General features: G+C 43.7%; 1 protein-coding gene across 4 annotated transcripts in view; it reads left to right on the top strand.

Moving 5' to 3' along the window:
* The window catches only part of SLC43A1 (solute carrier family 43 member 1), a 44,715-nt gene that overhangs the window by 5,780 nt on the left and 25,490 nt on the right, over nucleotides 1-13,445 (top strand). For all 4 annotated transcript variants that reach the window (XM_072130298.1, XM_072130301.1, XM_072130299.1 and 1 more), the window contains exons 2-5: nucleotides 3,258-3,460; nucleotides 5,491-5,701; nucleotides 7,335-7,390; nucleotides 8,805-8,881. In XM_072130298.1, coding sequence (XP_071986399.1) covers nucleotides 3,307-3,460; nucleotides 5,491-5,701; nucleotides 7,335-7,390; nucleotides 8,805-8,881 — 498 coding nt within the window. In that variant the 5' untranslated portion in view covers nucleotides 3,258-3,306. The remainder of the gene's footprint in view (nucleotides 1-3,257; nucleotides 3,461-5,490; nucleotides 5,702-7,334; nucleotides 7,391-8,804; nucleotides 8,882-13,445) is intronic.

Here is a 13,445-nt window from a genome sequence, read left to right as displayed (position 1 = left end):
GCTAAATGAAGAGCAGATCCTGCCAGAGGGGGCACACACCAGCAGGTCAGTGTACTTAGTTTACAGTCCTTCATCCTGGTGGTAGATGTCCTTTAATCAATAATAGATGTTATGACATAAAGCCAATAAAATACAAACACAATGACAAAATTCAGAGTGATGCTCACAGCACATCGAGTTCTCTGTTTACTGCCAGACATTGTTGAATTTGATCAAAGATCTGTTTACTCATTTCATTCCAAACCCATTGACGTCAGGTGTGTAACGGGGAAATCCTATATATATATCATAGTTTATACGGTTGAAAAAAGACACTTGTCCATCAAGTTCAACCAAGGAAGGGAAGGGATTGGATGAGGAAGGGATTTAGGGGAAACAATTCTATATAACATAACCATCAATGTTATTTAGGTGTAAAAATGCATTCAGACCCTTCTTGAAGCTCTCTGCTGTCCCTGCTGTGACCAGCGCCTGAGCTCTCTGCTGTCCCTGCTGTGACCAGCGCCTGAGCTCTCTGCTGTCCCTGCTGTGACCAGCGCCTGAGCTCTCTGCTGTCCCTCCTGTGACCGGTGCCTGAGCTCTCTGCTGTCCCTGCTGTGACCGGTGCCTGAGCTTTCTGCTGTCCCGGCTGTGACCAGCGCCTGAGCTCTCTGCTGTCCCTGCTGTGACCAGCACCTGAGCTCTCTGCTGTCCCTGCTGTGACCAGCGCCTGAGCTCTCTGCTGTCCCTGCTGTGACCAGCACCTGAGCTCTCTGCTGTCCCTGCTGTGACCAGCGCCTGAGCTCTCTGCTGTCCCTGCTGTGACCAGCGCCTGAGCTTGGCTATTCCACAGATTGACAGTTCTCATAGTAAAAAAGCCCTGTCACCTCCGGTGATTAAACCTTGTTTTCTCCAGACGGAGACAGTGCCCCCTCGTCTTTTGATTTGATTTAATCTGGAACAACTTTCCCCCAAATTTTTTATGTATGGGAAATTCATATATTTATATAAATTAATCGCCTCGTAGTCGTCTCTTTTCCAGACTTAATAAATCTTGTGTGTATATATATATACATATGTATGTAACGGTACAGGACTGGAAGGGTATTTGAGTCGAAAAATAGGTGCAAACATCCATGTGTGACCCTGTGACTGCAACTTAGTAGTTGTTTCTTATACAATATGCTAGACGTATATTGTGCTCCTCAGCTTTAACATGTTAAACCCTGCGTCTGGCTGGGCCCAGGACATATACTTGGCATTTCTGGAGGCCATTGTTAGGTTTCCAGCTGCCATAACAACCCCTTGGCACCCCACGATCACAGAGGGGGTAGAATCAGGATCTCCCACCAGCTAATCGCCTATGTGCTGTGATCAGTTTTTACTACGGTATTCATGAGGTTAATCTGATGGAATGAGATTTACTTGTGTATAATCCAGCAGTGATGGCACAAGCCTTGTACTAGGCCGTGTAATAGGAGAGGAGGATATTCTCACCTGCCTACAGTTTCCTGGCTCGTGTTTTACCCATTTTCAGAACTGACACCACATGACAAGCACCAGTCCTGTGGAACCGAACCTTTTTCCGTAAAACCTTTGGAAATAGGTCTCTAAAACTGAACATTAGGCCGGTGACATGCATTGCTTTGGGGGCTGACTATATACTGGTGGAGCTGGCTGGCTGTATACTGGGCTAGCTGCCTGGCTGTATACTGGGGGCAGGCTGGCTGTATACTAGGGGGGCTGGCTGTATACTGGGGGCAGACTGGATGTATACTAGGGGGGCTGGCTATATACTGGGGCAGGCTGGCTATATATTGGGGCAGACTGGCTGGATATATACTGGGGGGCAGGCTGGCTATATATTGGGGCAGGCTGGATGGCTATATTGGGGGGCTGGCTGTATACTGGGGGTCTGGTTGCTATATACTGGGGGCAGATTGGCTATATTCTGGGGCAGACTGGCTGGCTATATACTGGCTGGCTGACAGGCTGGCTATATTCTGGGGCAGACTGGCTGGATATATACTGGGGGCAGGCTGGCTGTTTATATACTGGGGGGCTGGCTAGTTATATACTTGGGGGGCTGGCTTGCTATGTACTGGGGGGCTGGATATATACTCGGGGTGGCTGGCTATGTACAGAGGACTGGCTATATACTGGGGGGGACTGGCAGGCCATATACAGGAGACTGGCTAGTGGTGTTATATGGCATAGTAGAAGTAAAAGTACAGGTGGTCCCCTACTTAATAACACCCGACTTACAGACAATACCTAGTTACAAACAGAACTCTGGATGTTGGAAACGCATTCAGATTTATCTATTGGCATCTCCTTCCTGCATGTGTAGATCACGGAGGGCTATCTCTGTTGTTCAGCACCATGGTAATAATTTCTATACTTATTTATGCTTTGTTTACACTGATACATCATAAGTGTGTAAGTTTACACCATAAATTTTCATGTTTATGGGCCCCTATAGAATATACCTCCCAGACATCCCGGATCGAACAGGGCAGGCGCAGGTTTCCCGCTGTCCCGCCTGGCGGGAGATATATCCCAGGACATTAAATTTGTGGGTGTCTACCGGACACTAAGTTGAATAAAGAGATATGGTAGAGAGTTGTTGGCATTATCTCTGAGCTTCTGCTATTGCTGTGTGCAGCAGATGCTGCAGGTGCCATGTGATGATGTCATCTGCCTGCGCAGGAGGAGATGCACTGCGCTGTTAATAACAATGAGTTATCACGGTCACAGTGACTGGATCTATGAGTAAGTGTCCCTGGTTTATCACAATGGATTTTCATTGATTTTAAAGGACATCTACCACCAGGATGAAGGATTGCAAACCAAGCGCATTGATGTACTGGAGTGCCCAATCTAGCAGGATCTGTTCTTTTTTAAGCTTCTTATGTTCTTTTTTTTTTTTTTAAGAAATGTATGCAAATGAGCATGAGGAGCTCCATGCTCCAATAAAACCTATGGAACCTGGAGCCCCTCAGGCTAATTTGCAAAATAAAAAGTCTTTTTTTGTAAAAAAAAAACAGGGCATAAGAAGCTAAAAGAAGAGCAGTTCCTGTCAGAGGAGGTGCACACCAGTATGTCAGTGCGCTGAATTTACAATCCTTCATCCTGGTGGTAGATGTCCTTTAAGCCATTTTTTTTTCCACTTATACTTTATTGCCAAACTGTAACCTAAGAGTCTTTGCCATATTTTGTTCCTTCCATAATTTCCATAAGATATTTGTATATTAATATTCACTTCTTTTTGTTTCCAGATACCATTTGTGCCTCTTCTTTCCCACTGCTGCTTTTTGCGCTGCAGATATGGCCCCTTCTCTGCAAACAGCTTACGCCCGCCGCTGGTGGATTGCTTGTACTGCAATTCTGGAAAATCTCTTCTTCTCAGCAGTTCTATTTGGATGGGGCTCCCTGCTCATCATGTTACAGCAGGAAGGATTTTATTCGCATCTATGTGCAGGTGGGTGTCATAAATCTGGAAGGAGAATGACGTAAGCTCCCCATGGAACGGAAAATGATGGTGGTTATGATTGTCACTTTAATTTTTTAAAGCATTGTTAACATTGATAAGGGGATCACATACATGACATGTAAGAATTACATGAATTAGTACGAAACACACAAAACTGAACTGATACAAGATAAGGGAAGACCATGAACACTCACAATGTAAATGGAGGTTATGGAAACAAAATGGGGCAGATTTATGTACCCGGTCCTGTCGCGATCCCGCGGTGCTTTGTTCGTCGAGGATTCGGGTCCGGCGCAATTCACTAGGCTCGTGCGCTCGAGTTCCTGCATCCATTGCTTCTGCACCAAGCTCCGCCAGAGTTCACCTGCTTCTTCTCGGTGCATGTGAGTGCACGTCTTGTGGCACATTTCTATATGTTAAATCGCGCGCGTTGTCCGAATCCGTCGGGTTTTCCGTCAGCCCGCCCCCCGATTTCTGTCACGTGCAAGCCGGCGCCGATGCGACAAAATCCGGTCGCGTGCGCCAAAATCCCAGGGCGCACAACGGACCCTTAGTAAATGAGCCCCAATGAGAAACAGCATAGCAGATGGGTTATGGTGATGTAGGCAATTCTCAACAGGGGGGTTTTCAGGTTATGTATGAAGGTCTGGAGGGTGGAGGACAGACTGACATGTTTTATTCCATAGTATGGGGGATGTATTGGCTGCAGGGACGGATTATGTCTTCCATGGCCATGGGCAGTATGAATATTATAGCCCCTACTAATCTGGAATCACTTCCTACATCTGGTGCTAGAAGCAGCTTCTTGGGGAATGGAGGACGTGTCCCTTCTGCTGCTTTCAATCTTAGGTTTCAGGACCTTTGGAGGACCTTCAAATGTCTGGAAATGGCTCTCGTGTACAGGTGTATTGAGAGCAGGAACAAATTTAGAAGGATTTCATTGGTGAAGGTCCTTCTCATTATAAAATTTGGATGGTGGTTTGGGTGCCCGTGGGCTCCCCAGAAGACTTGGGCCCTGGGCTATCACCCGAACTGCCTATAGTATAATCTGCTACTGATCGGCTGTGAGGAGAGCAGATGGTAATAGAGTGAAGCAGAAGGTCTTGTGAGAAATTGAGATATTGGGGGTCATTTACTAAGGGCATGAATCACGTTTTTCAGTTGGGTTACCCGAATATTACAGTTTTGTGCCAATTTTCCATGAATTGCCCTGGGTTTTTTGGCACACGCGATCGGATTGTGGCACTTCGGCACTGGCATGCATGCGACGTAAATCGGGGGCGTGGCTGTAAGAAAACCCGACGGATTCGGAAAAACCGACATATTTTTTTTAAAAAAAAAGTATCGCTTGACACGCACTTACCTGCACCCAGGATAGCTTGGTGAACTCCAGTGAACTCCGACGGACTTCAGCGCAGCAGCGACACCTGGTGGACATCGGGTGCACGACCTTACTGAATCGCCGGAAGACCCAAATCCTCCAAAGAGAACGCGCCGCTGGATTGCGACAGGACCGGGTAAGTAAATCTGCCCCTATATGTGCATTTTCCAGGTTAATTAGTATCTGAGATAAATGGAGCAAAATGTTTTGGACGGCATGTAAGTCCATCAGTATTTTAGTATGTTAAACTAAATTGGTTGTGCACGGGTAACCATTGGAGAGACTTGCTCAAAGAAGAGGCAAAGGAGAAGGGAAAGGAAAGATGGATTAGGAGAGCAATAAGGATAATTTGTGGTGGTGCTAGAGAGTTAGCTGGGAGACCACAGAGAAGAATATTGCAGTGCTACAAGGCTGAGACGATGAGGGCAAGGACTAGTAATTTGGAGGCACAAAGTAAACCTACCCCCAGTGCTTTGTAGAGGTTAAAGAGGACCTGTCACCCTCAAAAACTGCACTAGTCAAAAGATGCACCATAACTTGCATAGGGGAGATTTAGAAGATATACTCTGTTTTAGCTAGTGCTTAGAAATATCTTCACGTGCTGTAAGTGATTTGTGTTATCCCATTTATTTTCCAGAACCGAACTCATCTGATTCCTCACCTATGTCTACAACCGAATCAACGCCCACAAATGACTCCTTACCTAAGCCCTGGCTTTCTTGTAAAGAACAGGAAGCGATGCTGAACTTGGGTTTCACCATTGGTTCTTTCCTGTTGAGTGCAGCAACCCTGCCATTAGGAATTCTGATGGATAAATATGGACCTCGTCCACTGAGGTTGGTGGGAAGGTAAGTATGAGCTGCCTGCTTTGGAAAATGCTTCCAGTGTATTAAAGAAATGTCTACAACTTAGGCCTCTTTCACATTTGCGTTTTTCCCGTGCGTGTTCTGCGCGTGCTTTTGACGGGCAGAACTTGCATTGCACTCTGACCCATTGGGGCACATTTACTTACCCGGTCCCTGTGCAATCCCAGGGGTGCGTTGTCCGGCGAGGATGAAGTCTTCCGCGATTCAACAAGATTGTGCGTCCGATATCCTGCATGTGCCACTTCCCCGCTCAGGTCCCCGGAGTTCACCTTCTTCTTCCCGGTGCATGTAAGTGCATGTCTTGCGACACAATTTGAATTGTTAAAACCTGTGTTCAGTCTGAATCCGTCGGATCGTCCATGCCCCCCCCCAATTTGTGTCGTGTGAAAGTGCGAAAATGCGTCGAAAATGTGGCCGTGGGACCCTTAGTAAATAAGCCCCATTTTATTCAATGTTTTTTTTCAGACTTGCATTTTTTTCACACACATGCGTTTTTTTAATGCACGTTTAAATCTCAGCATGCTCTACTTTTGCAAGTCACGCGCGTGAAAAACGCACCATACAAGTCTATGGAGATACATCAAAAACGCATTGCACTCTGAGACACAGGCAAGTCCAATGCGTTTTTCACTGACCAATTGCCGTAGAAAAGATAGACCTCGGTCCTGCGTTATCTGCGTGTGAAAAATGCATTGAAATTGCATCGAAAACACCAAAAAAACGTGTGTGAAAAACTGAGACACTTAACAAACTCTGACCGAAAACTGATTGTACTGATGAAAAATGTCCGTTTTTCACTGACCAAATCCTGATCGCTCCCTGATCACACTCTGACGTCATCTGCAACGCAAGTGTGGAAGAGAACTAACTCTACTTCATAAGGTTTGGTGGATAGTCAGGGACATGCAGGGCATTCAGGGATTCTCACAATACTCCCCATTGTGGGATAGTTCTCAGCTTCCAAGTCTTCTCCTCCCTGGAGGAGTCCATAGGTGGAAGCAGAAACAGGTATGAAGGGTGTCAGACCTCTTTTTATCTGATGGGCTCAAAAGCTGCAGTGCAACCTTGAATTGCCCTCTATGGAATATTTTACTTTTCTCCAAGTTCAACACACCTGTAGATCTGATTGCACAGGGGAGAAGGAGAAAGTAATATCTAAGAATAAAATGATTCACATTATTGAGAAGGGATTAGATTCATCCGGAGTCATCTGTGTAGTGTATCAGTATATACCGGACCTCATTCTGGAAAGATTCCCTGACTTAAGTAGGGGATGTTGGGAGGAGGACGTAGGACCTATCAGTGGATAGAAATCTTTTTCAATTGTATCTACTCCACTGAGTCTATAGGACCTCCAAATTCATGTTCGACAGGGCCTGATGCCCATATGATACTATGTACAATTTGCTCTTCTATAACATGTTCTATAGCATGTAGCTTTCCGATAGGACTATATGTACAATCTATTCAGCTCCTCCTGCTCTATATCATGTTTATTGCACATTACACTGCAGTTTCAAGGTGTTTGCTTTGCCCTTAAGAAGTAGTACCACTAGGATTAATGTTCCAAAGTGAAAGTTGTGTTTTATGTGATTATTTTTCTGATTTATCGCAGCTTCTGCTTTGCACTTTCGTGTGCCCTGATCGCTCTTTCTGGATATGATCCAACTGGTATGTATATATGGTTTATTTTATTTTATATTTATTTCACATAAATTATATTCTGCCACCCCTGCATAGAAGTAAAAGCTGCTCATAAACAGTCCAACACATGTTGTGGGTAAAAACATGAACAGGGAAGGGCTGTATGTTATTTATCAAAACTTTCTTCATGTTCGGCTACTTTCACATAAACGAGAGCATTTCTCGGACGGCAAGCAACACTATGTGAAATCTGATCAGCTCTACAACATGCTACATACAGATAGCACACTGTATACAATGTCCTCAGCTCTGCTAAGATGAGCCGGCTCTCCTGGCTTTAACTATATAAGTTACTTCCAAAATATGACAGACACTCCCTGCTGGGTGGAAAATTAGGTCACAGCTTTATTTATTTTATATATTAACCCGTAATATCTAAAATCAGGCACTTGGAATAGAATCACGTTTTTGAGTTCTGGATGCTGTATGCCCAGCTGGCAAGTCGGCCAACCGAGCAAGCACCATCTCACATCTCCCTCCATTCCACCTGCTGTGACTTGAAACTAACTATAAAATATAAAGGAAAAACATTACAAAATGACATAACATCTTAATAACATAGGGAGGGAGGGACAGCTTGAGTGTCGCCTAAAAGAGGGAGTTTACATTGAGTCATCAACCATATAAACCCCCACGTCCTGTAGGAGGGGAGGATGTCATAAGGTAACAGGGGAGGAGTAATAACGTTAGCCCCCAGACATGCAAAGTCTGACAGAATTGTGTTGCACGGCCCATGTTAAAGGTGCACCAAAAACAAGTTGTGCCCTCTGTCGGAGCTATGCAGGGAACACCAGATTCATGTAGATCGTGCACCAGAAATTGTGAATCTGGCGCCCCCTGCACACTACACAGGTAACTGCACATAGTACACACTGCACTGTTCTTAGTAAATGTGCCCCAGAACAATTTGCTCCTCCTGTTCTAGAAACAAAAATTGTATTGTAGACAACGGGCATATATGAAGGAGAAACAACCTTCAAAGGGAACCTGCCATGACATATGAAGCCCTTCAACTACGACCAGGGCTTCATATAGAATTATGGTAATACCGCCCACATGACTAGTTACTGCTACGTTGTGCCGTACATTGTCTCCCTGTTGCTGTAGGTAACAGTTTAGAGCGTGACATTGTTACATAGTTATTACATTCCTGTATGACAATGTGTCGCCTCTTTAGTGGCTTCATATTTGAAAGTAATTTCCGTTTTCTGTCATTCGGAAATTCTCCTACGACTTGTCATATTGTCATGTTACTCAATGAAGATTTTTTCATCTTTATATGTTTGACACCATAGATACACCCGTCGTCAGACATTCTTATCTTATTAAGAATATGTTGTGTGTGACTCTTTTCCATCCATATTTCCATGTTTTTGTACAGTTTTGGCCCCGGTCATATTTCTTGCTCTGTCTCTGAATGGATTTGGAGGCATCTGCTTGACCTTCACATCTCTAACAGTAAGTACTTATTCATGCCATTGTGATGCCTGTCATGTAACTTGACTCTTTTTAATGACTCCGGTGACTCAAAGGACATCTACCATCAGAGGTAGACTGTCCTCACTTACCTGCTCGTCCTGTTTCATGTTCTGGAATGGTAGAATTCTTCTGAAAATAACTTTATAAAATCTGGAGCGCCACTTGGCTCTGCCATCTTGTGATCCACGCACGCCCCCATTCTCTTAATATAGCCTGGTTATTCCCTTCCGAAAGACGTCAATGGCAGTGGGCCCTTCTCCTTCTTCCCTGGCTTCAGAAATGGCAGCTCTTCCCTTCTCCTTTGCTTCTTTTACTGCAACCAATTTACTGCGTAATTTTAGGGGGTGCAGAGGTTGCAGTCGCCCCTGGGCCCATATGAGAAGCATATTACTATAAACCATACATTATAGTCGGGGGCCTGGCACTTTGCACTGGGGCCTATCAGCTTCTAGTTACCCCACTGACTACACCGTTTTGGTGACTGTAAACCTGCCGGTGCACATACACACACACATTCATTCAACTTTAAATAGATTAGATTTTCAGAAAAAAAGATCCATTCTAGAACATGAAAAAAAACCCCAATTCCATTCCCTAGTAAACAGGACAAGCACGTAAATGAGGACAGCTTATGGAAGAATTAACCCTTTAGGGCCAAAAAATGAGGGGCGAGATTCTTCTATAAGCCTAGCTGTGACTACCAACAAAGCAGGAACAAAAAAACAGCGAAACAGCCTGTGAATCTACAGCACGGAGGGGCTCTGGGAGCCACCCTTGTAGCCCTTCAGGCTTATTAGTATTATTTAATTTAAAAAAAAGTTTTTGAAGGAAGGTGACCATGGATAACACTTATAAGAAGATACCACAGTCACGTTGCCTGGATGCATGAGTAAGTGTCTCTGGTTTACCATGATGGATTCTGATGGGAGATTCCCAGCCACAACTAATAAAAAAGGGATTGATTACACGCCTAAATAAGGCTACATAGGTATATTTATATAAGAGAATGTGTGGAAATGGTAATGTACCATGAGATGTATTCATTTCTATGTAGAAAAATAGGAATGACTTATAGGGCTTTACCCCATCTCCTCGGGAAGTGGTGGATGCCATTATAAATGAGTTGCTGACAGGTGGTGTAATCCATGTTCTATCTCTGTATTTAGTAATCCTTGCATCGCTTCCGCAGAGTACAGGCTGCTGACACATACTAGTGGAGCAGTGAGCATAAGTTTTCTTACTGAAAGTCCAGTCTATCTCATATAATTGAGTAGCTGGTTGGCTCACACACTCTTCCCTCTGCTCCGGCTCCCTGCTGGAGCTTCACTTTCGGAGTTGTTGAGGCGATATTTACAGACTTTGCTTGACATTATCAGTTTTGTTTACTCTGAAAATAGTCAAGCTCTTTTTCTCTTTCATCATAAGACAACGCTCCTGATCTTGGTAGCGCTGAAGATTAGAGAAACTTTTTGCTCAGGACATTAGTTCGTATGAGATGCAATGTTATTGCTACCTCCAATGAGCGGAGGAACTCTAGGGTCCAGAATTGGGTTAGAGCCTGGGTCCAGCAGAGGATCTTTTGGTACTCTGGTGGGCCAGTCCGACACTTTGTTAGATCACACCTTGGATCTAGAATCTGAGAACTGTTCCAAAGAATCAGGGGACATAGATTCCAGATAGATGAGACATCTATATAGAAAAAGAGATCATCTGTGAAATACAGCATTTAGAAAAAGGGGTAGATTTTTCATTACAAACTGTTATTCAGGGTTAAAATTAATCAAAGAAGGAATGTTGTGTCATGGCAGATCTGTTAGAGTTCTTGCTACACGTTCTAGTAATTGGAAGTCCGGAGGTGAATGGTTGATCCATAGATTATTTAAAGGATTTGATTCATTATGAAGCAAACATACCTTGAGAACGCTGTAGCTACACTGATGCAGGATCATATCTTGGTTAATCCCTGTGCTGAGTGGTTTTGCTGATAAAACAGATATAACATTATGATAATGAAGCTCTGACACTTCTATGTCTGCTCTGGCGCTTGCTTTGCTGCTTCTCATAGCAGGAGAGTTTCTCTCTGATTGCATCTTCATCTCCTGCAGTTGTCTTCCTGCCAGACAGAATAATCAATTGCTGCACCATCCCCCAGCTGCTGTGTATGAGTGATCCAGCTCAGGTTCATTAGTCATGTCTTGACTAACTTCCATTTGTAATTCCAAGCTCCCTTGTGTAATGTGTTGATCGAGACAGCCATACTGACCCAGCTTTCCCAAGGTCCTGAATGTTATTATTGTTTTTTCAGCAAAACCACTCAGCTCAGGAATTGTTCCTGCATCAGTGTAGCTACAGCATTCTTACGGTATGTTTTCTTCATAATGCATGAAATCAAATGGTAGGTTTCTACCATTTGTTTTTGTGCATTGTGATGGAAACATATCTTGAGAAGGCTGTAGCTTCAGTGATCCCTGTTTCGTGGCTGCTCCGGTGCTCTCCTCTTAACCTTATGCGCTGCTCCAGCCTTGTCTTGCCCAGCATAATCCCAGAATACTGTGTTGTCCCTGACAGGCAGAAGTAATCAATTGCTGCTCCATCCCCCAGCTGTTGTGTATGAGTCATCCAGCTCACAATGATTAGTCCTGTCTCAGTTCAGGAAGCTCTGTGTGATATGTTTATGTAAGCATCTTGGCAAACCCAGCTTTCCCAAGCTCCTGAATTTTATAATTGTTTTTATGAGCAAAACCACTCGGACCAGGGATTAAACAAGATATGTTTCTGCATGAGTGTAGCTACAGCATCCTTAAGGTATGTTTGGTTCACAATGCATACAAACAAATGGTAGATTTCCTTTAATAGTATGATTGGTATCATAGGTGTTTTGTCTTTCTTTGAATCAACCCTGTGAAAAAAAAGGATCTAAAAGCGATCCTGGAAACTACAGACCTGTGAGTGTAACTTCTCATGTGGGGAAAATATTTGAGTGGTTTGTTAGAGATGCTATCCTGCAGTATCTCACAGTACGAAACCTTATAACCCAGTATCACCATGGGCTTACGAGTAGATAAGTTCTAGACTGGACCTGGGGGAGGCTATGGATGTTGTGTATCTGAACTTTTCCAAGGCATTTGATACAGTGGCGCATAAAAGGTTAATCTCTGTATTTAAAGTTGCCAGTGGTTTTATATCTACAATAAGGCTACATTGACACTAACACATCGGCGCACCAGAGCGGAGTTGGGGTTGAGCGCTCACTGTACTAAGCTTGTGCGCCATAGCCGTCTATGGGGGACATATGTACGGCCAAAAGCTTGCAGCCCTACATTTGTTCCCCCGACAGTCATGTGAATGAGCCTTAACTGAAAGAGATTGAGAGAATCTATTTTACTGACACAGAGAGGTGGGGGAAACAGGATGAGTCATAACTTTCCTGCTACAGCTCCTCCTATTCATCAGAGCTCAGACGTGTAAACAAAGATCCACAGAGAGTTTGGTAATGCTGAATCACTTGATGAACATACAGGGATTGTTATTAAGGCAGTAAAGGCACATTGGCAACGTATGTAAATAAGTGGCCAACCCGATTAATGGATTTAAAGGAAATCTACCATTTGATTTGATGCATTATTAACCAAACTTACCTTGAGAATGCTGAAGCTATACTGATGCAGAAACATATCTTTTTTAATCCCTGTGCTGAATGGTTTTGCTAAAAAAACAATTATAAAATTATGATAATGAAGCTGGGTTGCTCCTTTGCCTGACTCAGCGCTTTTTCTCTCACATTAGTTATGCACTGCACCAGAGAATGATGTAATCACTGTGTTGTGCCTGACAAGCAGAACTCAACTCAGGTTGATTAGTCCTGTCTGGACATTGCAGGCAGCTCTATGCAATGTGTTTATGAACTGTAAGCAGCATGCAATCCAGCTTTCTCAAGGTCCTGCATGTTATAATTGTTTTTTCAGCACAGACTAGCAATTCTGATCCCCTCATAAGTCATCAGGGGAGAAGAGTTTTATGTGCAAAAATAAGTGGGTTTTTAAAACATCCGAATTCCTCCCCATAGTTCAGGCGCAACACAAGAAAACTCATTTGTAGCAAACTTTGGTGGACGGGGGGAAAAGTTGCAAAATCCACCAATGTGCCACAAACATAAGTGCAAACAAAAAAGGAAAGAATGTAATAAATCCACCTCATTTTTGTGTTTGTTGGTAATAAAAATCTAATATGTAGAGTAAATGGATGTAAAAGTGATGCAGTTATGAATCCGCTTACTATACTGGTGGAGGGGGAGCAGCTGGAAATAGTTGTACATGTTCCTACGTGTCCCAGAATACTAAATGTAAAGCAAGTGGCGTTTCGCACATGATAGATTTGAACCAATATTAACTCCACTGACCTCAGCATCAAGTCATTTTGATATATTCTAAAAATACATGAAGCCAGCGCAGGTAAACACTGCAGATAAGCAGTAAGATTATTTTTGCTTACCTTTTACTAATAATGTACATGCTGTGTTTTATTTTTCCGTCCGTCTCCGCTC

The sequence above is a fragment of the Engystomops pustulosus genome, chromosome 11 (genome assembly GCF_040894005.1).
Source record: "Engystomops pustulosus chromosome 11, aEngPut4.maternal, whole genome shotgun sequence".
In the NCBI taxonomy this organism is placed as follows: Eukaryota; Metazoa; Chordata; class Amphibia; order Anura; family Leptodactylidae; genus Engystomops; species Engystomops pustulosus.
The sequence above is the reverse complement of the archived record's forward strand: the minus strand, read 5'-3'. Positions and strand labels throughout refer to the sequence as shown.